Below are 23,664 nucleotides of genomic sequence, written 5' to 3'. Positions count from 1 at the left end.
TTATGGTGGAATCTTGGCTTTTGTCAAAAAAAAACCAAACAAGTTTCTAACACTCTCTGTTGTAGATGAAAGCTTAAAAATATGACCCACTGAAAGCGTAACAACAAAAATACAAAGGGAACTGTAAAATTATTACTTTTAAACCTAACATATTTTTGCCATGCTTATGATTTCAGGAATATGACTCATTATTCTTGAACATTTGGGTTTAACATTATTATTTAATATACTATTAAAGATCTGCCTGACACCTGATTGCAGGATTATCTCTCGAGACATTCAAATTAATGTAGTGGTCATTTAGAGTCAGTGGGATGAAGGAATGCAAGTACACAATATACAAGTGTATTGCTATATGAAATTATAAAGTGTGAAAGAAACTTGCTAGGTGCTTTGCATCTGTAAAGGCTGCAGGTTAATCCCTTAGTTTGAATTTTAATATCCATTTTCTCTCAAAACTTGCATTAATTTCTGTCAGTATAAAGCTGGATCAAAGAGCAAAGGAAAACAAGTGAAGTAAAAGCCTGTCTGCTACACTGGTCAAATGTTTCTGTTTGATCAAAGCTTGCAAAGAGAAATGAGAAGGAATATCTTATTGTATAAGTGTGAGTAGAATGTTTTACCACTCCCAAACATGAGAGAAAAATGGGTTTTAATAATATTGATCAATATGTAAACAAAAGGTCAAGTTAATTTATATTAATGTTTGTTACCTTCCTGGGAGATCTTTCTGTTAAAAAATAACACTTTCTTATTTGGTCTGTGTTGGGATACTGGTTTCTGTCATCCAGGTAGAACTAAGCATATGCTTTGTTTATGTGGGCATATAAGGAAGTTTGTATCCTAAATATTTTTCCAGTTTCCAGCTCAAGTTGCTCCAAGCATGCAGCTGTCTTGGTTTCTTTCAATTCAAGGAGATGTTTGTTTGTATTTTTCCCTGCAGACCTATTAAAGATCACAAATTTAAGAATCAAATTCACCAAGTTGCACACTTTGGGAGACAACCTTTTGGATTCTAGAATGGAAATCAAAGAGAAGTACTACTATGCCATTTATGACATGGTGGTTCGTGGGAACTGTTTCTGTTATGGACATGCCAGTGAGTGTGCACCAGTAGAAGGTTTTAGCGAAGAAGTGGAAGGAATGGTAAATACTTGCACTTTTTCACAGCAAAACCATGTTGGAGCCCCTTGTACCCGACTCTGCTCCATTTGATCCTGCTGAGTAGTGACATTAAGGCAGGAGCAGAGAAAATATGGCCCACAGGCCGGGTTTGGCTCTCCAGGCAATTCCATCCAGTCTACAGATACCCACCAATTGTATCCCACTCAGCCCCCACACCTCGCTCCTACCCTGCTTCCTGGTGGGGCTGCTTCTGACACTGCTGCAGGCACTGGGGGACCTGTTAGGCTTCCCTGGCTTCCAGTGGCTCCTCCTCATCTCCCAGCTGCAGCACTTGCTCCAGCCAACAGGTAGAGAAACGGTGGCAGGGAGCTTGGGGCTGGGACTAGCGGGAGCTCAGACCTGTGTCCAGGTGGCAGTGAGAGTGCAGAGCTCAGGTGGGCAGTATGCAGGTGGGAGTGTGTGTGTGTGTGTGTGTGTGGACCCCCCCCACAGTGCAATAGTAGGTGGCGGACACTTGCGATCCGCACAAGTGCTGCTACCTAACTGTGCGGCTCTAGCTAGAGCTACACATGGCAGCAAGGAGCACAGCCTGCGCGACTCTCCCGTATTGCACAGGGTTCCCTGTGACACATGTGCAGCTCCCAGCACTCAAGCGCCACCAGGGGAATCCCCACACGATGGAGCCAGTGGCCTTCTCTACTGCCTGCCGCCATGGAAGCCGGGGGTGGAGCTCCCCACCACTTCTGGCAGACTCCTGGCAGCTGCATATGGTGGGGAAGGCAGCTGGCTCCATCATGCAGGGCTTCCCCTGGTGGCACGCGAGTGCTGCAAGCTGCATGTATGCCACAGAGAGCCCACCGTGATAAAGGTGGGCCAGGCAGGCTGCATTCCTTGCCACCATGTACAGCTCTGGCCGGAGCTGCATCTGGCTAGGCAGCAGCACCTATATGGGCCATGAGTGCCCCAAGGGCCCTGCCCGCTGCTCCTGATGCCACTGGCAGGAGCTGTGCACCATGGGGGGAGTGTATTGGGGGTCCCCACAGCTTCCCTCACACCCCACAAACCCCACACCCTGCTTCCACAACCCCGCCACACATACACACACCCTGCAATGTACTCTACACCCATTCACAAACCCCACATGCACCCACACCCCCCACACCCCATCATACACACACTCCCACCTCCAACCACACCCCACACACAAAATAGAAGAGTAAGACTTTATTTTTGACCTATTATGCAGTTATCGCTATATATGCTACATAAACTCAAGGAATGACAAAAACATTTTTGTAATAAAATTAAAATATGTTATAGTAGATGTTTGACTTTTAGTATATGCTTTGGGTTTTTTTCTGGTTCAGGTGGCAACCCCCTCCAAAATGAGTACTTCCAGGGCCAGGGGAGGGACTTCTAGTGGAAAAGGTCAGGTGCTAGGAGTGGGACTTCTGGTCCCACAATGGCACCTGGGGGCTGGGCCCCTGTCAAGGGGCGGAGCTACCCTCGCAGCCCTTAACAGATCATGTCAACGCATTAAGTGGCCCCCCCAGCCAAATAATTGCCCACCCCTGCAGTAAGGTGTGAAGCCAGATGGCCCACCAGTGATAGAAGTTGGCCCTTTATTTGGCTTCATATAAAATGATACTTACCTTTTAAAATGTATTATGTTGGTCAATCATGAATAGTGAAGAACAGTTTTAGATTACTTTAATGTCCCATTTTCTTTCTAATTACATTAAAGACCTGATTAAATTAACAGGCAATGACTTGAAATGGATATAAAAACGAATATTTTTAATGAAACCTTGCACTAACTTATACATGTTGTAAGAACCTTGCACTTCTTTATACCTCCAGTATTTCTATAAATACTGAGGTCTGAGCCATGGTTTTGATAGCTATATAATTATGACTTGTATGGGTTTCTCCCCATTTTCACCAAAGCATCTTTGATAGACACTGCAGATGGGAAGATACCAAACTAGATGAATCAGTGTTTTGGTAACTTAATTTTATGTTGTTAGCTAGTAGACAAGTAATGATTTGGCCCTGATGAGTTTCTGAGGTCATGTTAAATCAAACTGTGTGTCACTTATTCTTTCTGGTAGATATTTACTCATCCAAATAATTCCATTGAAGAAGATGGGTCTCCTTTTGTGCAAGTGAATTTTCATTGACTTGAACTAGGGGCTCACAGTCTGGCCTTTTGTGTACAGGATTGTGTCCTCCTTTAGGGGCATTCATTATCCAATACATGTCAATAAAAGTCTGTTGAATATACATTGGACATTCTGCAAGTGGGTGGAACATAATGACTTATATTTCCATTCAAGTGAATTCTCTGGATTGTGTTGGGTATTCCCCACATCCCTTCATTGTCTATAACTAAATATATTGCATTTGTTTTCCTTTTCTTGCAATAGGTCCATGGGCACTGCATGTGCAGGCATAATACCAAAGGACTAAACTGTGAACAGTGTTTGGATTTCTACCATGATTTACCATGGAAACCAGCTGAAGGCCGCAATAGTAATGCATGTAAAAGTAAGTTTAATTAACTAGAAATACTGAATCGTGTTACATTTAGAGTTTGATGCATTTTTACATAGGTGGCTTATGGGCTTTTTGGTTGTTATAGAATAATGTCTTTGCAGTTCATTTAAGAATAATGTTACATTGAAAACATATTTCTTCACTAGAACTAGGTTGTTGCTTCCATTTTTGTTTTGAATCTCAGGGTGCAATTGCAATGGACACGCAACCCAGTGCCATTTTGATATGGCTGTATACATCACAACTGGAAATACCAGTGGTGGAGTGTGTGATGACTGCCAACATAACACAATGGGACACAACTGTGAGCAATGCAAACCTTTTTACTTCCAGCATCCAGAGAGAAATATACGGGACCCAAACATCTGCGAGCGTAAGTGCAACACCATCCCTCTGAATGCTAGAGCCCACTGTGTCTATACTTTGACCACCAAGGCATTCAGTTAAAGTATTCAGAAGCAGCAGCTCCTGTATCCTTCTGTCGTGTTCCTCTCCTTCCAGTCACTGAGTGATCTTGAACAAAGGTTCTTCTTCAGGAGATCTGGGCTAAACTTGTTCTGTTCTTTTTTGTGTGTTTAAAATGCTGGATATGGAAACTATTCAGTCACCTTATGTTCAGAATAATAATAACTAGCTCCTACATGGTGAATGAACAATAGCAATCCAGTCTAGGTGTTGGCTGTTTCTTTTGGTGTAATTAGTAAGACATATGCATTGCTTCCGTTTTAGCTTGTACTTGTGATCCAGCGGGTTCCCAAAATGGTGGAATATGTGATCGTTATACTGACTTTTCTGCTGGCCTTATTGCTGGACAGTGCCGCTGTAAATTTTTTGTGGAAGGGGAACGATGTGATATCTGCAAAGAGGGATTTTATGGATTAAGTTCAGATAACCCAACCGGATGTCTATGTAAGTAGAAATCCTATGAAATAGCAACATACCAGTGTTCATATGCATGTGATCAAAAGTGCTTCATGAAAGAGTTAGGTGCAGAGGAAGAATCTCTTGTATTCACCGTGGATTGGGTGAAGAGGGAAGAATGTGACCTGAAGATGTCATGTGACTGGGATTCCCCCCTCTTCCCTCAGAAGTTATTTATCTTTAGTATTAAATTCAGTTGAAACATTTAAAGTATCTTTTTTCATTTATTTTGATTTAAGCCTTTAATTTAAGGAAGTTTCGCTAGGAGGAACATTGGCAAAAAAAGTTCATAGTAGATCTATTGACTGGGAAGTGAAAGAAAGCCTTATTGTAAATATTTGTATTAAATAACTTGTAAAATATAACTAAAATCCAGTGTTCCAATGTATTTAATTGTATTTCTCAATAAAGCTTGTGCATGTAATCCTTTGGGGACACTTCCTGGAGGGAATCCTTGTGATTCAGAGACAGGAAACTGCTACTGTAAGCGACTAGTAACAGGAAAGCACTGTGACCAATGTTTGGTAAGTAGTTTGGCTATAAGAATAGATTTATAATAGACTTCCCTGAAAGAGGCAGAGTGGAGAGGGAGATGGTGTCAGGGATTTGTGACTGACTAATAATAGCCATGTGGAAATAGGTACTTCTAAATGTAAAGTGATGTTGAACATGTTTTAAAATGAGTTGGAAAGTAAGCCAGAAAGGGAGTGAAAAATATTGGAAGACCAAAACAATCAGCCTCATTTTGTGGGGATCGAAGTTGGAGCAGACTATGCAGTTTTCTTCTTACAAGGAACTTCTGGGACAAAGTCTAATATGTAGAGATCTGACAGTTGGCATTGCCTGCAAATTAGGCAGGTAGCTCTGGGATATTCAACACTTGCATAACTCACTAACTGTAGTCTCCAATCTTTACTTGGTTATAAAACTTAGACTGAAAAAATGTTATGTGAGGCAGATCTCTAAGATGTGAAAGGCTCAGGTTGAAGCGCTCCTGTTGAAAACTAGCAACCATATAATCAGACGGGCTGTTCCAGCTTTGGGGGCATGGGCCCCATACAGGTGCATTCATGCATTTGAGTTATTTGACAGTAAACCCTGTGGAAAATCTGAGCATGTCAACTGTTTCTCTTGAGAACATGCTGTAGAATAACAAGAACAAAACTGTGCACTAGCAGCATTTCCCACAGACAGAGCACATTAAGCCAGTGCTCTGTTAATCCCCACCTACAATTTCCAGGTGGAGGTAAAGTTATCAGCTTGAACTAGTTAAGTATCCAGGTCCCAAGCCAATGAAAATGCCCCTTTTCTGGTGCCACACAGCCCTGATTGTGAACTGGAAACCTTTCAAGTCAAAGAAAGGGTGGTGGCTAGAACGGCACTTTCTGTCAAGGACACTCAGCTTGGACCTAGCTCCTGCCTGTACCCTGCTTCTGCAAGGGCCTAGATTTGTTAACTTCCAGGCATGATGCAGACTACACTGCTGCTGGCTTTGGGGAAACAAGCAGGCCAACAGCATGTTGGTTATGTTGCAATGATGGCATTAGAAAAGGGTTGGTGTAATAATTGTGTGTTCAGTTTCTGTGTCTATGATTCACTTGCATTATTTTGTAGTGTTTAAAAATAAAAAACCAGGGATATGCTTAGGATGTGGGTAGGCTCTGTTAAATCAACACCTCACTGCAGCTTTAATGACCTATTGTTCTGCAGCCTGAACACTGGGGTCTGAGCAATGACATGGATGGATGTCGGCCTTGTGATTGTGACCAAGGGGGAGCGCTAAACAATAAGTAAGTTCATTTCAGGTACACTCTCTTAATCATTCACCACAGAAGTAAGTTCTGCTTCATTTGCCACCACATTGTTTAGGGTTTATCTCTTCTGGGGAAATTCATGAGGGGCTAGCTCCAAGCTGCAATGTCACTTGGTGATAGTGAAAGCACTCCCCGCCTTTTTATGTTCTTTGATAGCACTATTGTGCTCCAGGCCACCCAGGGTGTGATGTTAGCAACAGGGTTAGTTGTGATTGTGCCCCATGTTTGAAGAAACATATAGCCACACTGTTCCAGGAACAGACCATAGATCAGGCTGTCTCAGATTCTGGGTACTTCCCACTTCTTTCCTGCACCAGCCCCAGGGCTGATGAAGCATTTTGACCCTGGAGCACTGGCCAGGCTACATTGCTAGGTGTACTGGGGGTGAATCAAAGCTCTGCTTGTGAGCTCCCCTCCTCTTAGCACAGGAGGGAACACCCTGTCTGCTTGAAACAGCTCTGCCTTCTGGAGTGCTGTCTGTGGTAGGGGGAGTATGGCCTGTTGAAAAATTCCCAACCTAATTGTTGTTTTCATTCAGAAAATTATCATTTTATAAAACAACCATTTTGTGGAAAGGGAGCAGTTATAAAGAAATTCTCATCAGGAAAGACTTTTCACAACCAAGATGGAACTTTCGTTCAGAGACAGGTCACTCTTGAATTGCCAGGGTCTTGACAGGGTCTGCAGTGTAGGAGATGATAGTACCAAGCACATGCTTTCTAAAGCTAGGCTCTGTTTTTTCCCTCCTCCACATCATCGCAAAATGCTTTGGTTTTGTCCCACTGTGGAATGAGAGACATTTTTGACAGTTTTATGGGACAATAAAACCACTTCTTTCAGGACTTTAATGGCACCAATGCATGAGCGTAAAGAACAAACCATATTTGGTCCAAAGTTTCATGATGATTTCAGCAAACTATTTGTTCCATAAATATAGCAAACCAGTGAGATTACCTGCAGTTCATAGCACCATGTCAACATTATCTTCCCCAAGTGATCTTCCCTATCTGTATCTGAATAACTTACATAGTTGTAGTTACTTAGATTGCAAGTTTCATTCCTCCTTACCTTTTCCCCTTCACAGGGGATATCATCTACACTTAATACATTTCTGGATCCAACTTTTTTTTTCCTGTCTGGTGGGGGTGGGCAGGCATATGGAGTGTTGTTGACTATTGGAGTAAGGATTTGCAGTCTCCCCCAGGTATGCTAATAGCAGCAATTGCAAAACCATTTGGGGGAGGGAGTTATATGGCTGGCAGGAAAGCAAGCAGCTGTACTTTCCTTTGGGCTCTGTAAAGCTCCCTGGAGAGCTGTGCACTCCTTCTGCCTGGCACACAACAATCAAACTGTTTGCTTCTCCCAGGTTTGTTTACTAGTTTACAAGTAGCCCTTTGGGAAGAGGTGAGGTTTGCCCAATTGAAGATTATTCCATTCAGCTGCTTCATTGCAGTTTTCTGGCTCTTTAATTGGGGTGTGTAGATGGTGCTGAAACACTCATAGCTGGCTTGAAAACCTAGTTCTGAATCTGGGAATATCACCACAGGAGCAGAATTAAGCATAGCCCAGGAAGTGAGCTCATTCTCCTGATAGGGCAAATATCCCATAAATGTTAAAATCAATCCAAAGGATAACTTTCTGGGTACTCCTTTGGGACAGCTAAGGCATTCCTGGCTTTCTTTACATAGAATGGCTTTTCCTTCTGGAGGAAACTGAAAGAAGCTAATGGAGACAGAGCTTCAAGTTGTGGCTGAAGTAACTCTTGGTTTCTGTCCTGCTTTCTTAAACATTGGTAAAGAAAAAAAAAAGGCTCAGTATAAAAGACTACGCATCATTTTTTAGTTTTTTCTGTTTTAAGCGGTTTGCAGAGGACCTGTTCTTCAAATTTTAATTGTTTTTTTTTATAGCAAACTTTTAGTAAAAGCTTTTATTACTATTTTTATTTTATTTAAAATGGCGATTAAAACATCCAGAATATTTAATGAGAAAAAGAAGTTTTAGGGGGTTTTTTCCTGCAAAAAGTTTGATTTACACACAAAAAAAAAGGTATTTCTCATTGAGAAAGCTATGTGAAAATGTTTGACCAGTTTAATTCAGGAATGGAATCTGCTTAGAGAGTGGAATCCTTTAAATATTGCATGGATGCTTTCAGGGTAATCAAAAGAAAGTCCTAGAAACAAGGTTAGTATCTTTAGTATTTAAAAAATAGAGAAAGGTGACTGAGAGTCACTAAGGCTAAAAACAGATTCGTCTTTGGAATGAGATCAGTCATGACATCAGCTATGTCCCAATACAGTTGATCTGCTTCATTCGTGTCTACAGGTGTCACCCAAGGTTATTGTCCTGCTAGGTTGGGCTCCTGCTGCTTCAAGGACTTCAGGGTCCTGATATTGTAGGACCATGGCCCTGGGTGTTGTGTCCTGACCCAGTGCACAGGTCTGTAAGCTGAGTAATCCTCAGGATCATGGGGATTCCTCCACTTGCAGTCACATACCCTGGATCAGCACACAGCATTGTGACATGTGTGCAGTGTGAATCCCCTTCAGGAGTCCATTTCATGGTGCCATACCCTGCATCTGTAACATTGGGCCCCTGGGATCCCCCTGCAGGATCAGGCCCCTTCATACTTGCAGTATGGAAATTCCCCTGCAGAGCAGGAAACTGCACTTCCCCACTCTGCACCTGCACAGGATTTCCCAGGGAGTGCATTTGTAGGCATGGAGTAGAGGAGCTCGTGGGGTTTTGCACTCCATACCTGTAGATACAGGCTCTGGGTTGGAGCCAGGCATCAGGGACAGTTGTCTTGCAGTATCAGGCCCCTGAGACTCCAGGATGGCTGGAGAGCACAGGTAGCCCCTGCCTGCCCACACTCTTGCATCATAATCAAACAGACATCCACTGTGAAAAGGCAGCATAAATTATTGCTACAGATTGTCATGGCCACAATTTCGGGTATTTGTGTCATGACAAGAAACATGGACATCTGTATGCTCGGATTCTGTGCCACCATAAAACATTTTATGGTGGCACAAGGGTGATGTCTATTGTAGCCTGAGTGTCAGTAAAACTGTTTTACTCAGGTAGAAGGCAGGGGAGAGGTACACCTTGTAGAGTAACTGAATCCGATGCGTAAGCTTTCATGAGCAACAGCTCAGCTTATGCATCTCTGGTTTATGTAGAAAATAAAAAAGCTAGTTGTGAAACAAGGAATTGCATTATATTAACTTCTGTTAGGACTTTTTCCTATCACCACATTCCACTCCATGCCACAGGGATTGGGTTACCATATTTCCAGTTCCAAAATAGAGGACACCTGTCGGGGGGGGCAGATATGTGATTGTGGGGAGAAGTGATATGCTGGTGCCCTGCTCCTGCCCATTCCATTGCCCTTCACTCCCAAGCCACAGCCCATCCCCTCCCCACTGCTGCCTCTTACTTCCAACCCACAGACTGCTGCCCCTGCCAATGCCCCTCACTCCCAGCCCGTGGTACTATGCCACCTGGGCCATGCTGATATCCCTCACTCCCAACCTGCAGCACCCCATCCCTACTGGTGCCTTGCACTCTGGACTTACAGTTCCCTGCCTCCCCACTGCCCCTTGCTCCCAAGCCACAGCCCCCCCAGGCCTGCTGGTGCCCCTTACTCCCAACCCACAGCTCCTTGCTCCCTCCAGCCCTTCAGCATCTCCCAGCTGTCCCACCCCTGTGAGCAAGGACACCAGCCCTGGTGCTGCTTGCCCAGCCACGCTGCTGCCCCTGAAGGCCCCCCTCCGCCCACAGGCACATCCCCCTTGTCTCCCTTGTGCTGCAGCAGCCCTGGCACCCAGACAGCTTCCCCCAGCACCAGTAGTGCCCCCCCAATCCCCACAGCCCCCTGGACAGTAGGGCTGTGAGAAATTATGCCAGCTGTTTCATTTCAACATTGTTTCTACTTGTTTTAAGCTCAAAACAACAAACTTGAAATGAAACAAAAGGGCTTCGAAACAGCTTTGAAACGAAACAAGGGCAGTCGAAACATTTCAAAAGTTTCAAAATGTTTTGAGTTTCACAGCTAGAGCTGGGCTTTCCTGCAGGGAAACAGAAAGTAAGGAGAGGGAGGGTGAAGAGGGGGGAAGGACACAGTGAGGGCATGCCTTAATACGCATGCTGGAAAAGAAGCTCCTGCAGGGGAGGGAAGAAAGGCTCTATCACAGTTTGACTATCTGAGATGCTGCTGGTGCCACTGTGGTGCTCCTCACTAACTTATTATTTTACCTAAAGTCATTTAAAGTGGTGGACTGGACTGAGGCTGTAGGGGAGGAGGAGACCTCACTGGGGCAAACTACCATGCCACGTAGAGGCCCCAGCACCAGCGAAGGCACACCTTAACACACACACGCAGTCACACGTCACAAGTTTTGCTTGTCAGCAACCTGAGGTGCAGTTTCCCGGAAACCCCTGCACCTATCTCCTTGAATGCTGGCAGGCTTCATGGCCTCGGTAGGGCTACCATGTCTGCTGTTTTCACCCCACTGTGCCTTAACACACACACATAACATGAGTTTTGCTTGTCAGCAGCCTGGGGTGCAGTTTCCCAGAACCCTCTACACCTATCTCCTGAAACTTGGCAGACTCTGTGCCCTTAGAAGGGGCTAACATCCAGAATCTGCCAAAAAATGACGAAGTTATAGGCAGTTTCGTGCTTTCCCATTATAGCTTATGGGCAAAAGAGTGAAACAGGTTCAATGAAACCAGATGGAACAGTACTTTCAAAATTAAAACTCAAAACAAAACACTGCCATCAAAACGGCAAAAAAGAAGTCGAAATGAAATGGTGCTGTTTTGACAGCCCTACTGGATAGTCCCCAATCCCTGGCCCTCCAACCCCTGCCCCCCACACCCTTACCTTCATCCAGCTGCATGGCTGCTCCCACCATCCTGCCTAGCTGCATCCCAGCCACATGTGTTATCCTGCTTCCAATCAGCCCCCTGCAGCCCCAAGCAGCTCCTTGCTAGGGCAAGCCAGGAAAAACTTCAAAGCTGAGCTGACCAAAATCCTGGACATTTGATCATATTAAAAAACAAACAAACACCTGGACAGCGATTGGAGGATCCAAGAAGAGAACACATCTGGAAAAACCCAGATGTATGGTAACCCTAATGGGGATGGCACTGTCCTCTCCACAATCTTTTAACTTAATTTCCAAATCATGCAATGCTGGTGAGGATGAAGTGCTCTTTGGAAGGGCTTTGTCCCTCTTGTAGCATATAATGGGTATGTTAGAATCTATTCCTATAGTTGTCTCCATCTGTAACACATTTTCTCTCTTGATGCACGCTATACATTCAGTCTTCTTACATTGCAGCTGCTCAAGTGAATCTGGACAGTGCGAGTGCAGGCCACATATGATTGGACGTCAATGCAATGAAGTGGAACCTGGCTATTATTTCATTTCATTAGACCATTATATCTATGAAGCAGAGGAAGCCAACTTCGGTCCTGTAAGTTGCAATGTCAGCATACAGAGCAAGAGAAATGTGGAGATCTTTTAGTTCACTTTAAAAAAGCGTTAGTATGTTAACTATTTAATTTTGCAGAGATGATATAGAAAATGCAAAATCAAACCACATCTGAGAACTCTCAAGCCAGAGCTCCCAGGCTTGGAACTGGTAACAGTGTGTGGGTTACCCAAAGGAAAAAGGCCTTGGTATAGTTCTGAAATGTTTCTTTTTAAATTCACTTCTTTGATCTCTTGATCTCTTGCTGCATGGATGAATATGTAAATCTGCCTCCTGACAGGGAGATTTTGTTTGTTCCATACACACCTGGAGTGGTTGTGTCACTTCTCAGGAATGCTGTCATTGACCTTTTTGCTTGTTTTACTAAAATTCCCAAAGAGAATTGTATGGCTTTTGTGGACATTGAAGCCCTACAGCCATTCATTTAGGAGGTTTATAACCTTTTTTTTTGGGGGGGGGGGGAGGGGGGAGGTGGGTTATTAATTGATAAAGATCCAATTTGCAATCTAAAGAGGTGTTTGACAAATAGGGTGTCATTAGTTGCCATTAGTTTAGCCCTCTGTGTCCAAGATGCAGGTCTGCTGTTGGAGAATCTATACTCTATTAGTCAAGAATGCAACCTTTGTCTTAAGCTGACTAGATTCTAACTATAATTATCTCAGATATACTTAGCTCCAAGAAGAAAATACAGAAGAAGGCATGGTCTCTCTGAAAGAAGCAGATAAAAGTTTCTCTTAACTAAATCAATAAAGGCAGCTACTTCATAGTTTTAGAAGAACCAGCCCTTTTTTTATTAAGTTAGGTTACACAGGGAGACCCATAAAAAGCAAGTCAGTATAGAATAGGACTTGAGCCAATACGTGAAATCTTGGCTACAGCATGTAAGTGTCTTCGCTAAGTGGAGGGGGAAGTTCAGGAACACTTTTACATTCATTTTCTGACTAGTTCTGTCCCTAGGGAACCTATTTTTGTGAAGATGTTTGGAATGTTGAAATTCTTGTGAAACTGTTTAAACCAACCCTGTTTTCATTTTGGTTTGCTAACATTTAAAAATGTTTATAAAACATGGAGATTGCATAAATAGTTTTGCACTTGCATATAGGGTACTAGCACGAGATGGAGTGGCCACATCCAGATGTGCAGGAGCATGGATTTTCAGCGGCAACAATTGTAGCAGAACAAATCTGTGTCAGCACATGCCCCTGTCTGTCGAGGGACAAACTGTCCCACTTTGCCCCTTGCCCAGCTCCTCCTGGCTCCCTGTGTGCTGAAGGAGCCAGGGCACAAATGAAGTGTTCTGGCCAGCCAGCTGAGCATCTCCCTGGAGGACCAAGCCTCTGTGTGCGCGAGTACATACCCCTGTCATGTGTGCCATGCCACTTTATTCCTCATTCTTTTTTTGCTACCAGGATTTCCCGGTAGTAAATTTTGACACCGCACTGCAGATTTGCAGTACAGGGCGCATTTTAACATTCCCTGCGTGTGGTTTGTGGTGCCACTAACTGCATACCTCTGCTTGTCTGAATGTGAGTCTGAAAAACCAGCCAGTGAGTCTGAAAAACCTGCATCTTGATGTAATATTTTAGACCTGACTCCATCTCACAAAATAGTCCTGGAGGCTCCTTTCTCTCCAATGGAAGGCTTGTACTGTATGACCCTTTTTGAAAGACTATGCCCTGCTGCCTGAAGTCTAAGGAACACACGCAATTTCTCTCTAAAAAACACGTGGGAAAGCTTGAAGGGGCATCCTGACCTGCTATTGACATTTCTTTAAAATGTGCCTCTTCTTCATGAGACAGTATCCTTAGGAATGTGCAGGATGTTATTTTATTTATATACAGATAAGCATGGGCTTAGATCTGTTTGAAACAGGAAAAGTAAATACTTCCATAGCCTGTTACTATATCCCTTACTGGGCTTGTATAAAGGGTATCAGATAAAAAACAGAAATCTCTTACCAAAGGAAATAACCATATATTTCTGGCTCATTTGTTCCCGGAAACCCTACTGTTTGATGGTCCTCTTCTGCCTGGACTGCCATTGTTTTAAGTTTTTTAAGATATGTCCCACTAATTACTGTTTTGGTTTAATTTGGCTTATTCTAGTTAGACAGGTCTCAAAAAGTAATTAGCATTCAGATAGGGCATCTAGGTATATGTTTACGTGTCTGATGTGTGATGAGGCAAATTCTAGTACAAATAATACATGAAAACTTGTAAGTAAAGAAGAATCTGTTATGGAATGGAACAGTAGCTTTTTAGTGACTTTGTGTGTCTGTTTTATTACAAACTCAGTTTCATTTGTGATCAGTGGTTTAAAGTAGAATGGAATTATAAATTTAATGTCTCATCACAGTGAATAAACGTATGAAGAATTGTGCAATAGTTTCAGTCAATCTTAATGTAATGAGAGAGGCCTATTTTAAACAAAGGACAATAGTGTTTTCATTTTTAAAAGAGTTTAGGTTCTCTAGAAGGCAATTTATAAATTAGTGAACCTAGAACATGTAAGTGCAGAGAGAATCTGCTACTATACGTGGTCATTGAAGCTTCTGTAACTATAGATTTCTGTTGCCTCCATTGAATGGGACTGATTTAAATTTGTTTATCAATATTGCAATTGCTTTTCCCTCTTTTTTTAGGGAGTGAGCATCATTGAACGCCAATATCCTCAAGATCGTACCCCATCGTGGACTGGAATAGGATTTGTAAGAGTCCCTGAAGGGGCATTCCTGGAATTCTACATAGACAATATTCCATATTCTATGGAGTATGACATTTTGATTCGTTATGAGCCACAGGTAAATGGCCATTCTTTCTATGTTGTTTTTGCCTTTGAATAGGTGATGGCAAACTATAACTATATTTAATTCATGCCTGAATTGAAATGATATAGGCTCATAGGCAAATTGATAATCTTCTTTGCTATAAATCTAGAAATACAAAAGAATTGTACAGACATCTAAGACCATTTTCATCGCAGTCAAAATCACCACTGTTCATTTATTATGATTGTGCAGTTGAGGTGCATGGTACATAAGTGGAGAAATAATGACAGGTTCCTTCTGGGAGAGCTTACAGTATAATTTAGACTTAACACAGCAAGTCAACTAACAAACACAGGATGTGGAAGTAATGCTGGTCAAGGACAGAAGTACTTTTTAAAGCACTCCAAATAGTGAGAGTACAGACATAAACAGCCAAAGCAGCACTTAAAAATGGCCCTAAAAATGAAGAATATTTTTGAAGCCCTTCCTGAACCATCTGTGCACTCCACCAGTTGTGTAGCATCACACAGGGCTACTCTGTCCCCACTCATCTCTGATGGTGAAAGGAGGGGGGCGGGGGGAAATGGAATAAGTATTTGCCTGTGTGCTCAGCTGTCCTCTGGAAACTGGAGCCTGAGAGGCATGTAGGGATTCTGTCTCCAGCCCCCTAGCTTGAGAGCAGTGCTGCCGTATGCCTTCATGGCCATTTTGAAGTTGTGGAGGAGGCTGGAGGGGATAGGTAGCCATATGTTTGCACAGCACCCTGTATTTGAAGTGCTCTGTATTTGGGGGTTCTTCAAATATATGCCTCTCTATGGCCACTGTGTAATTTCTGGAGCTATTTGCACATTTCAGGTATTGAACTCTCACCTCAGAGTTCACAAGCACTCTATTCTGTTTGCAGATACTTCACAGGTAGGAAAAAAACTACCAAATATTTGCAACACACAGGGCAGCCAGCTCATTTCATGGCAGTAAAACACTGAAATGTAATTATTGTCACATGCACATCTTGTAGTTTCACACACATCTTGTTAGTTTCCTTTTTCAGACTCCTTTTTATGTCAGGAGAAATGTAATAACCTAATCATTCAGTGACACTGATCAATCTTTCTAGTTACCAGACCAATGGGAAAAAGCTGTTATCACTGTGTCACGCCCAGGCAAGATTCCAACTAGTAGCCGATGTGGTAACACCGTTCCTGATGATGACAATCAGATGGTATCATTATCACCAGGCTCAAGGTTGGTAAAACTATAGCTGTGTGCTTGGTTTTTTTCATACAGCAGAAAAGTCCAGAAATGAAATGTTTTGGTTTTTCATTTTGAAGATTGCCAAAATTTAATTTGAAAAGGGTTAAAGACCCAGACATAAATAATTTCATTTTTGTTGATCTGCAAGCCAACAGACCCCTTTTCTTATACAAGAAAACCTGAAACAAATTAATTTTGGGTTGAACAGAAATAAACTATTTAGGTTTTTTGGCTCAGCTGTCACGCAGAATGGTCTTTATTTGCACAGCTCCAATTAAACAATTCTAGTATTCATTATATGATCTTTAGCGGGGGGAGGGAGGAGAGGGAGAGAGAAAGGAGGGATTGCTTTTGATAACACAAGTTTCCAAATCATCTCTTTAAAAACTTACCGTTCATTCATCTTAAGAAAAAGCAGACAAGAAAGGGCAGGAAGGAATGTTTTACAAAGCCCACCAAAAAAGTTTATTGTGCTGAACATCTGAATTAAGAAATACATCCTGTTCCAATACAGATACGTAGTCCTCCCACGCCCAGTGTGTTTTGAACAGGGACTGAATTACACTATTCGTCTGGAGCTCCCACAGTATTCCATCCTGGATACTGAGATGGAAAGTCCGTATACTCTCATTGATTCTGTAAGTGCCAGTTACACTGAGAAAGTTTAAAAGAAAAATGTACTTAATTCTTTGAGAGTTAAATTCTTCTGTTGTATCCTTCTGTAGAAGGCACTGGAATAGGAGGATGTTCCATACACCATTGGCTGAGATGGGACATACGCTTAACAGTTTCATAGATTTCATAGACATCAGGGCTGGAAGGGACCTCGAGAGATCATCGAGTCCAGGCCCCTGCCTGAAGGGCAGGAAGTCAGCTGGGGTCATAGGATCCCAGCAAGATAAGCATCCAATTTACTCTTGAAGGTGTTCAATGTAGGTGCTTGAACCACCTCCGCTGGCAGACTGTTCCAGCCCTTGGGGGCTTGGACAGTAAAGAAATTCTTCCTTATGTCCAGCCTGAAACGGTCTTGCAGGAGTTTGTGACCGTTCGACCTAGTCATCCCTTGGGGCGCTCTGGTGATCAAACGTTCCCCCAGATCCTGGTGGTCACCCCGATAAACTTATAGGTGGCCATCAGATCACCCCTGAGCCTACGCTTTTCCAGGCTAAAGAGTCCCATGTCTCTCAGCCTATCATCGTAAGATCTGTTTTCCTGACCTCTGATCATGCACGTGGCTCTCCTCTGGACTCTCTCAAGCTTCTCCACATCCTTTTTGAATTGTGGAGCCCAAAACTGGACGCAGTACTCCAGCTGCAGCCTCACGAAGGCCGAGTACAAGGGGAGAATGACGTCTCATTGGCCCATAGACTTCTTGAGTCAGGTAGAGGTCATCCACGCACGAGAGAAAGCTTTGCGACCACTCGGATTTAGCTGAGTGATCTTCCCACGAGATGTCCGGGTAATTGAAGTCACCCATGACAACCAAGGTCCTGGAGCAAGCGGCCTCAGTCAGTTCCCGGGCGAACTCCTGGTCAAGCTCAGGACTTTGAGTGGGAGGTCTGTAGTAGACTCCCACCGTTGTGTCCCCTGTGCCGTATTCCCCACGAATTTTTACCCAGAGGTGCTCTAGCTGTCCATGCCGGTCGCCAACATCAGCTTGCAGGGACATGTAGCTTTAAATCACTATAGATGTTTTTAGACTTAAGAGTGTGTGCTGCTCTATTTCTTTTCTAAACAGAGCTCTGTTTTGTGCTTTATAGGATTGAAAATAGTCTCCTGAACTGGTAAGAGTAGTCTTTGGGAAAAGGTATATTTATACCTCAAAAATATCAAACTTGGCCTTTCTAAACACTGGGTTTGCATAAATTATAAAATTGTCGTCCTAGCAAAAATACTCCATGAAAATTAAAGCAAGCCTATCGTTTTAATTCCAAGTTCAGTCTCCACTTGTTACTGAGCATTCTGTTTTGTGAATTTTTGTTTCTGACCCTTAAAGGTCAGTGTAATAGGAAATGACAGAATACTGAGTTTGGGCAAAAGTGGACTGTGGCACTATACATGGTAACACTTTGTCATTGCAATACTGTTTCACAGCTTGTTCTTATGCCTTACTGCAAATCACTGGACATATTCACGGTTGGAGGCTCAGGAGAAGATGTAGCCACTAACAGTGCTTGGGAAACCTTTCAAAGATATCGATGCCTGGAAAACAGCAGGAGTGTGGTGAAAACCCCAATGACAGATGTCTGCAAGAATATTATTTTCAGTATCTCTGCATTGTTACATGAGACAGCATTAAGTATGTATAAACTCCACCGACTTGCAGAGTAAATGACAATTTTCTAGTTGTATGTGTGTTGAGCAAAAGGTGATACTTGGATTTATTTTACTGTATTTACTTGAATCCAAAATGAGGGTTTTTTCCCCCATTCAATATTGGGGGGGACACCAAAAAGGCCTTACCTTGGGTTTGAGTCCCGGTCCGGGGCAGGTAACAGCTCTGGGTGCAGCCCTCACAGAGCTCTAACTCATGCCCTGGGCTGGGACTGAAGCTGGAGCTGCTGCCTGGAGTCAGCAGCAGTTGCAGTGGGTCTAAGTCTGGGGCCAGTGCCTTGAGTCAAGTGATCGGGTGGGCCAGGGCTGGGGCCAGAACCACTGATGCCACCTGCCTAGGGCCAGGGCTAGAGCAAGCAGAGCTCTGTGCCCCAGGTTGGAGCCAGAGATACCCCATACGATACATGGGGTGGGCAGATGCTGTTGGGGGTGGGGTAAGTGGTAGGGGAGGCCAGGGGGCAGTGGGCTAGGCACCAGGCTGGGGGAAGGGGCAGGAGTCAGGCAGCTTGCCTCTATGCTGCTGCTTTCTCTGATACAGTGGTGCAGAGACTAATTTAAGATGACCCCTGAATAATTAGATTCTTTACATGGAAAATTATAAGAAACTTATAATTCTTAATTATTGGGTGGAGGGGGTCTTAAATTTAATTCTTAATTATGGAGGGGTGGAGGTCTTAAATTTGAAGTTGTGTTGGATTCGGGTAAACCAGGTATCTACTGGGTGCCATGATCTTCTTCAAATTCTGTTTTCTTTTCCTGTTCAGCTTGCCAGTGCAACCCTCAAGGCTCAGTAAGTTCAGTGTGTGACCCTAATGGAGGACAATGTCATTGCCGTCCAAATGTTGTTGGAAGAAAATGTGACAGATGTGCTCCTGGCACTTACGGGTTTGGACCTAATGGCTGCAAAGGTGTGTTAATTTGTAAAACCTGAGCATTCATTCTTGTCAGACAATAGCTCATAGAATAATGGGGAATATTGGCATTTAATGCAAAGGTACTCAGTTTAAAATTTGTTTTGTGTTAAGTGCTAAATTCTGTTACAGTTTTGTCCTTGCTTGAACAAAACTCAAGTGGGAGTTTTGCCAGACAGAGCTGCAGAATCAGTTCCTGAGGCTGGGGCTGTGTAAATGTAATAGAGTTTTTGTTGTTGCTTTTTTTCTTTTTCTTTTAGCTTGTGAATGTCATGTTCAAGGCTCTGTTCATTCCTTCTGTCACTCTGAGACTGGCCAGTGCCACTGCTTCCATGGAGTTTATGGTCGTCAGTGTGATCAGTGCTTACCTGGATACTGGGGCTTTCCCAGCTGTCAGTCTTGCCAGTGTAATGGCCATGCGGATGGCTGTGATCCCTACACTGGGGAGTGCTTGAATTGCCGCGATTACACAATAGGTCACAACTGTGAAAGGTATTGTCTCTATTAATATTGTAGCCAATATTAGTTTGCATGTAAGCAATTATCTACTCTACTGTCCCATGCAGAATTAACGGACCTCCTCAGTCATGATTGAGGTGAATCCGTCCCACTAGGGACTGATTACTATCTACATGTCCAATTACTGTGAAGCAATAAACTCCAGAGCTGTTTGACCCAGAGTAAACTGCAGACCAGGCCTCTGGCTGGCTGGGCTAACCAGGAGCAATTTCTGCCCATGGTCAGTGTTTCCACATGTTTCAGCGCAATAAATTACTCACCATAAGATAGTGCTGTCAGAGACTGTCCCTGGCAGTACTATCTTACAGCAGAGTTAATTAGTTTAATGCACTCTAATATTGGCCCAATGTGTAGACAGTGACACTTTACTGCAGAGCTGATTAGTTTATCCCCCAGTAAAGCACACTTAGATGTACCCACTGAGATCAGAGAAAAAAACCAATTTGATCAGGCACCTTTATTTGTAACAAGGTGCCCTACCTACCCCGATAACCCTTCAGAAAACACATGCCATTTGTTTTTGAAGTGCTGATGGCCCATATATAGATATCTTGGTTTGGCCTGAATGTAAAGATCTTGGTTTACCTAGCTGGACAGCTGGGTTCAGGAGGACTCAGAGGACTTGTATTCCCCAAGAAAGGCCTGGAGTCATGAAAGGAAAAGAATGATATTAATTTAAATACAGCAGTCTTAGCAGGAATATGTATGGCTGAAAGTACTGCACAACAAAAGCCAAACTTGGGGCCCTCATGCAGAACTGGCCAGAATTCTCTGGTGACTGGTGTGACCGATTGTAGCCAATGAAAGCCCCATCCTTTGGCAGCAGCTCCTGAGTACCTGTGTGGTCTCCTCTGTCTGCCCTTGCCTGAGTACAAGAGGGTGTGCTGAGGAAGAACATGCTCAGTAAAGGGATTTCCCCACTGAAATATTTCCAATAAAGCTACTAGAATAGGTTTTAAATCCTGAATTAAAAGTGTGAATATCAGATGATGCATCTGAGCTGCAGCAGTCTGGCTTGGCTTTGTTCTCGTATTCTATGCTTGTGTGAGCCAAACAAAATATGCTTATGGTAGTATTATTCAAACTATGAATAGCATTTGCAGACCTAGAAAGATATTGTTTTCTTAGCCCCTCTCTCCTCCAGTCTTGAAAACCCAAATGTAGTGTCATTTTCCTGCAGAAAAAATGTTTTATACAGTGTTTACTTACAGTCTCTCATCTGCCTTTACTTAATGCAGATGCCTTGGTGGCTTTTATGGAGATCCTGTCCTGGGATCAGGCGATCATTGTCGGCCTTGTCCTTGCCCAGATGGCCCAGAAAGCGGGCGTCAGTTTGCCAGCAGCTGTTATCAGGATCCTATTACTCTACAAGTTGTGTGCGTCTGTAACATGGGGTACATAGGTAAATACCAAGGGCATTAAATGTCTTGCACCTGTTGATTTGGCATTACAGTGAGGGGAATGTGTATGTACGTTTGGGACAGGTTGTGTCAGTATCAGTATTAATGCATGTGCCAGTTCTTATTCACACATTGTGGACCAACCTCTGCCAAGCAGCATCTACAAACATTAATAAGAAAAACAATGTCAAAGAAAGGGGAGAGGTTACTTTACTGATGGTGTCTCTCTCATAATAAACAGTTAGAAGAATCAGTTCTAAACAGGCGGCAAACCTGCAGGTTAAGGTGGAACCTTAAAAATGAAAACAACTTCCACGGTCAAAATATCTTACCTCTTTCAAGCTTAAGTGAAAAGTTATGATGACTCCCTACCTGTGTTGGTGCAACTCCATTAAAACCAGTGGAGCTATCTATGGCAATTTAAAAGAAGCCAGCCAAATATGATGTTTTGCTACTCTGAATATGTCAGTAACTCAATTAATATCTGTCATCAACCTATCAGTCTTTCTGTTTATTAAGTTATATGTTAACAAGCTGCAATAATAATTCCTGTCCTGGTTGTTTGTTTAAAAAGGAAGCAGATGTGAGGCATGTGCTTCTGGCTTCTTTGGAAACCCCAACGAGATTGGTGGAGCCTGCCAGGAGTGCCCCTGTAACGACAACATCGATGTGACTGACCCAGAGGCCTGTGACAAGCAGTCTGGGACCTGTCTGAAGTGCCTGTATCATACAGAGGGTGAAAACTGTCACCTCTGTAAAGATGGCTATTATGGCAATGCGCTGCAGCAGGACTGTAGAAGTGAGTGAAGTTCCTGTTCCTCACCTGTGAAGTTCCCATTCCTCTGGCCACAGTTCACTTAGCTGCCTTAGGCTCTAGAACCTCATACAGTGAATAAATTATGGAGGTGCTGACTTTGCACAACAGCTCAGCACTTTATTGGATGGCAACAGTAATGTGAGCTATTTTTAATTTACCTGGGTCTATTTCTGAGTAAGCCGGGTGCCAGAAATTTAATTATCTTTCACCCCAAGTGAGTTTGCAACTTTTCTTCTGTTCCCTGTGACTCCTCAGCAGGCAGGGCTCCTTACATTTAATGAGGAGAGAAGGGTTGGCCACCATTTACATGTCCTGAAAGGATGAGGCTTTTATGGGATAAGGGTTTCTTGCCTTCTTGTTAGCATTCTTTGTTTCCCTCTTATCAAGAGAATCAAGCATGGCCATTTCCTGCTGCTTCTTAAGCCCTGAGGACTTGGCTTTTGTTTACACAAACATTCCTGCCATGTTAAAAAACAGCAGGAGCAGATTCCTGGAGCTGGAGTGAAGGGCTGCATCAAGGAATGATAGTTAAGAATGGTTATGGGCCAGTGAGTGAACTCTTGAGGGGGAAGGGAGGAGGGGGAAGCCATGCTGTTGCTGCTTCTTGCCTGTTTCTATTAAAAGGCAAGAAAAATTCCAACTTCTACTAGCACTACTTTGGGAGGAGCTGGGTTCTTATCTGGTTTCCAAAATATGAGTGAATCTGTTTTTCCATGGTCTGTTTGTTGCTCTATTTCTCTTGGTTATTTGGTGAGCCAGAAAAATCAACTTACCTTTCAGATTCCATGAGGAGCTTGAGGGACTGCCACTTGGAAATAATCTTTTCACTCAGACAGCATGGTTGCATGGAAGTAATGAGAAATGGTATACCTGGGACCCCAGGGCATTTGTATGCAGATTTGGTCCTGCAAGATGTTGAGAATTTTCAGCTCCCATCAGCTGCAGCATAGCTCACAGAAACACTCTGTAGGCTTAGTTAAACTGTTGTTCAAATACACTTGGAAACAGATGTCGTAGGACTCTTTTGGCTTGTGTCTTGCAGCATAAATTCTGTAACATAAATAGAGGCATTTTAATGAGAAGGCAGTTGACTGTCCAGATATCCATCCAGGTGTTCACCGTGCACTCAGCACTGCAGGACCTGGACATATTTGAAACGTAACTAAGTAACTCTTCCATTCCAAAGTGCCCCTGGTTTTTTTTTTCCAATTCAATTTTAAAATGTCCAGAAATGCCAGTAGGGATGTCAGTGTTACTTTCCCCATTTGAATTGGATGGCTTTGTTCCCTGAAATCTACCTCCTGCTTTAAAAACTCACCAGTGACAGACGACTCAGTTTGAATTCAAGTTAACATTTGGTTGCTCCAGCTTGTCCTAGGTGTTCATGCTTCCTGCTCTTCCATTGCAGAGTGTGTCTGTAATTACTTGGGCACAGTGCAAGAGCATTGTAGCACCTCGGAGGACTGTAAGTGTGAGAGAACAACGGGTCAGTGCCATTGCCTTCCCAATGTAATTGGGCAGAACTGTGATCGTTGTGCATTGAACACTTGGAAGCTGGCTAGCGGAACCGGCTGTGAACTCTGTGATTGTGATATCGCTCGTTCCTTTGGGCCATCATGTAATGAGGTAAGAGACAATACATATCTCAACAAGTTGGCCTTGTTGATGCCAATTTGAAAAATACCCTGCTGAAAAGATATTGGCTGTAATCCTAGCAAAGCTGTATGATCACTCTGGAAATCTAGAT

At 43.3% G+C, this 23,664-nt stretch overlaps 1 protein-coding gene across 1 annotated transcript in view; it reads left to right on the top strand.

The window, feature by feature from the left end:
• LAMB1 (laminin subunit beta 1) overlaps positions 1 to 23,664 on the top strand; it is a 70,665-nt gene that overhangs the window by 12,686 nt on the left and 34,315 nt on the right. The window contains exons 7-22 of the mRNA XM_090042037.1: positions 944 to 1,146; positions 3,552 to 3,672; positions 3,866 to 4,054; positions 4,411 to 4,590; positions 5,014 to 5,126; positions 6,313 to 6,392; positions 11,762 to 11,897; positions 14,557 to 14,715; positions 15,800 to 15,927; positions 16,451 to 16,574; positions 18,031 to 18,235; positions 19,035 to 19,178; positions 19,442 to 19,673; positions 20,939 to 21,102; positions 21,675 to 21,899; positions 23,326 to 23,543. Of these exons, the coding sequence (XP_089898163.1) occupies positions 944 to 1,146; positions 3,552 to 3,672; positions 3,866 to 4,054; positions 4,411 to 4,590; positions 5,014 to 5,126; positions 6,313 to 6,392; positions 11,762 to 11,897; positions 14,557 to 14,715; positions 15,800 to 15,927; positions 16,451 to 16,574; positions 18,031 to 18,235; positions 19,035 to 19,178; positions 19,442 to 19,673; positions 20,939 to 21,102; positions 21,675 to 21,899; positions 23,326 to 23,543 (2,621 nt within the window). The remainder of the gene's footprint in view (positions 1 to 943; positions 1,147 to 3,551; positions 3,673 to 3,865; positions 4,055 to 4,410; positions 4,591 to 5,013; positions 5,127 to 6,312; positions 6,393 to 11,761; positions 11,898 to 14,556; positions 14,716 to 15,799; positions 15,928 to 16,450; positions 16,575 to 18,030; positions 18,236 to 19,034; positions 19,179 to 19,441; positions 19,674 to 20,938; positions 21,103 to 21,674; positions 21,900 to 23,325; positions 23,544 to 23,664) is intronic.

The sequence above is a fragment of the Crocodylus siamensis genome, chromosome 4, assembly GCF_052110815.1.
Source record: "Crocodylus siamensis isolate JL-2025a chromosome 4, ASM5211081v1, whole genome shotgun sequence".
In the NCBI taxonomy this organism is placed as follows: Eukaryota; Metazoa; Chordata; order Crocodylia; family Crocodylidae; genus Crocodylus; species Crocodylus siamensis.
The sequence above is the reverse complement of the archived record's forward strand: the minus strand, read 5'-3'. Positions and strand labels throughout refer to the sequence as shown.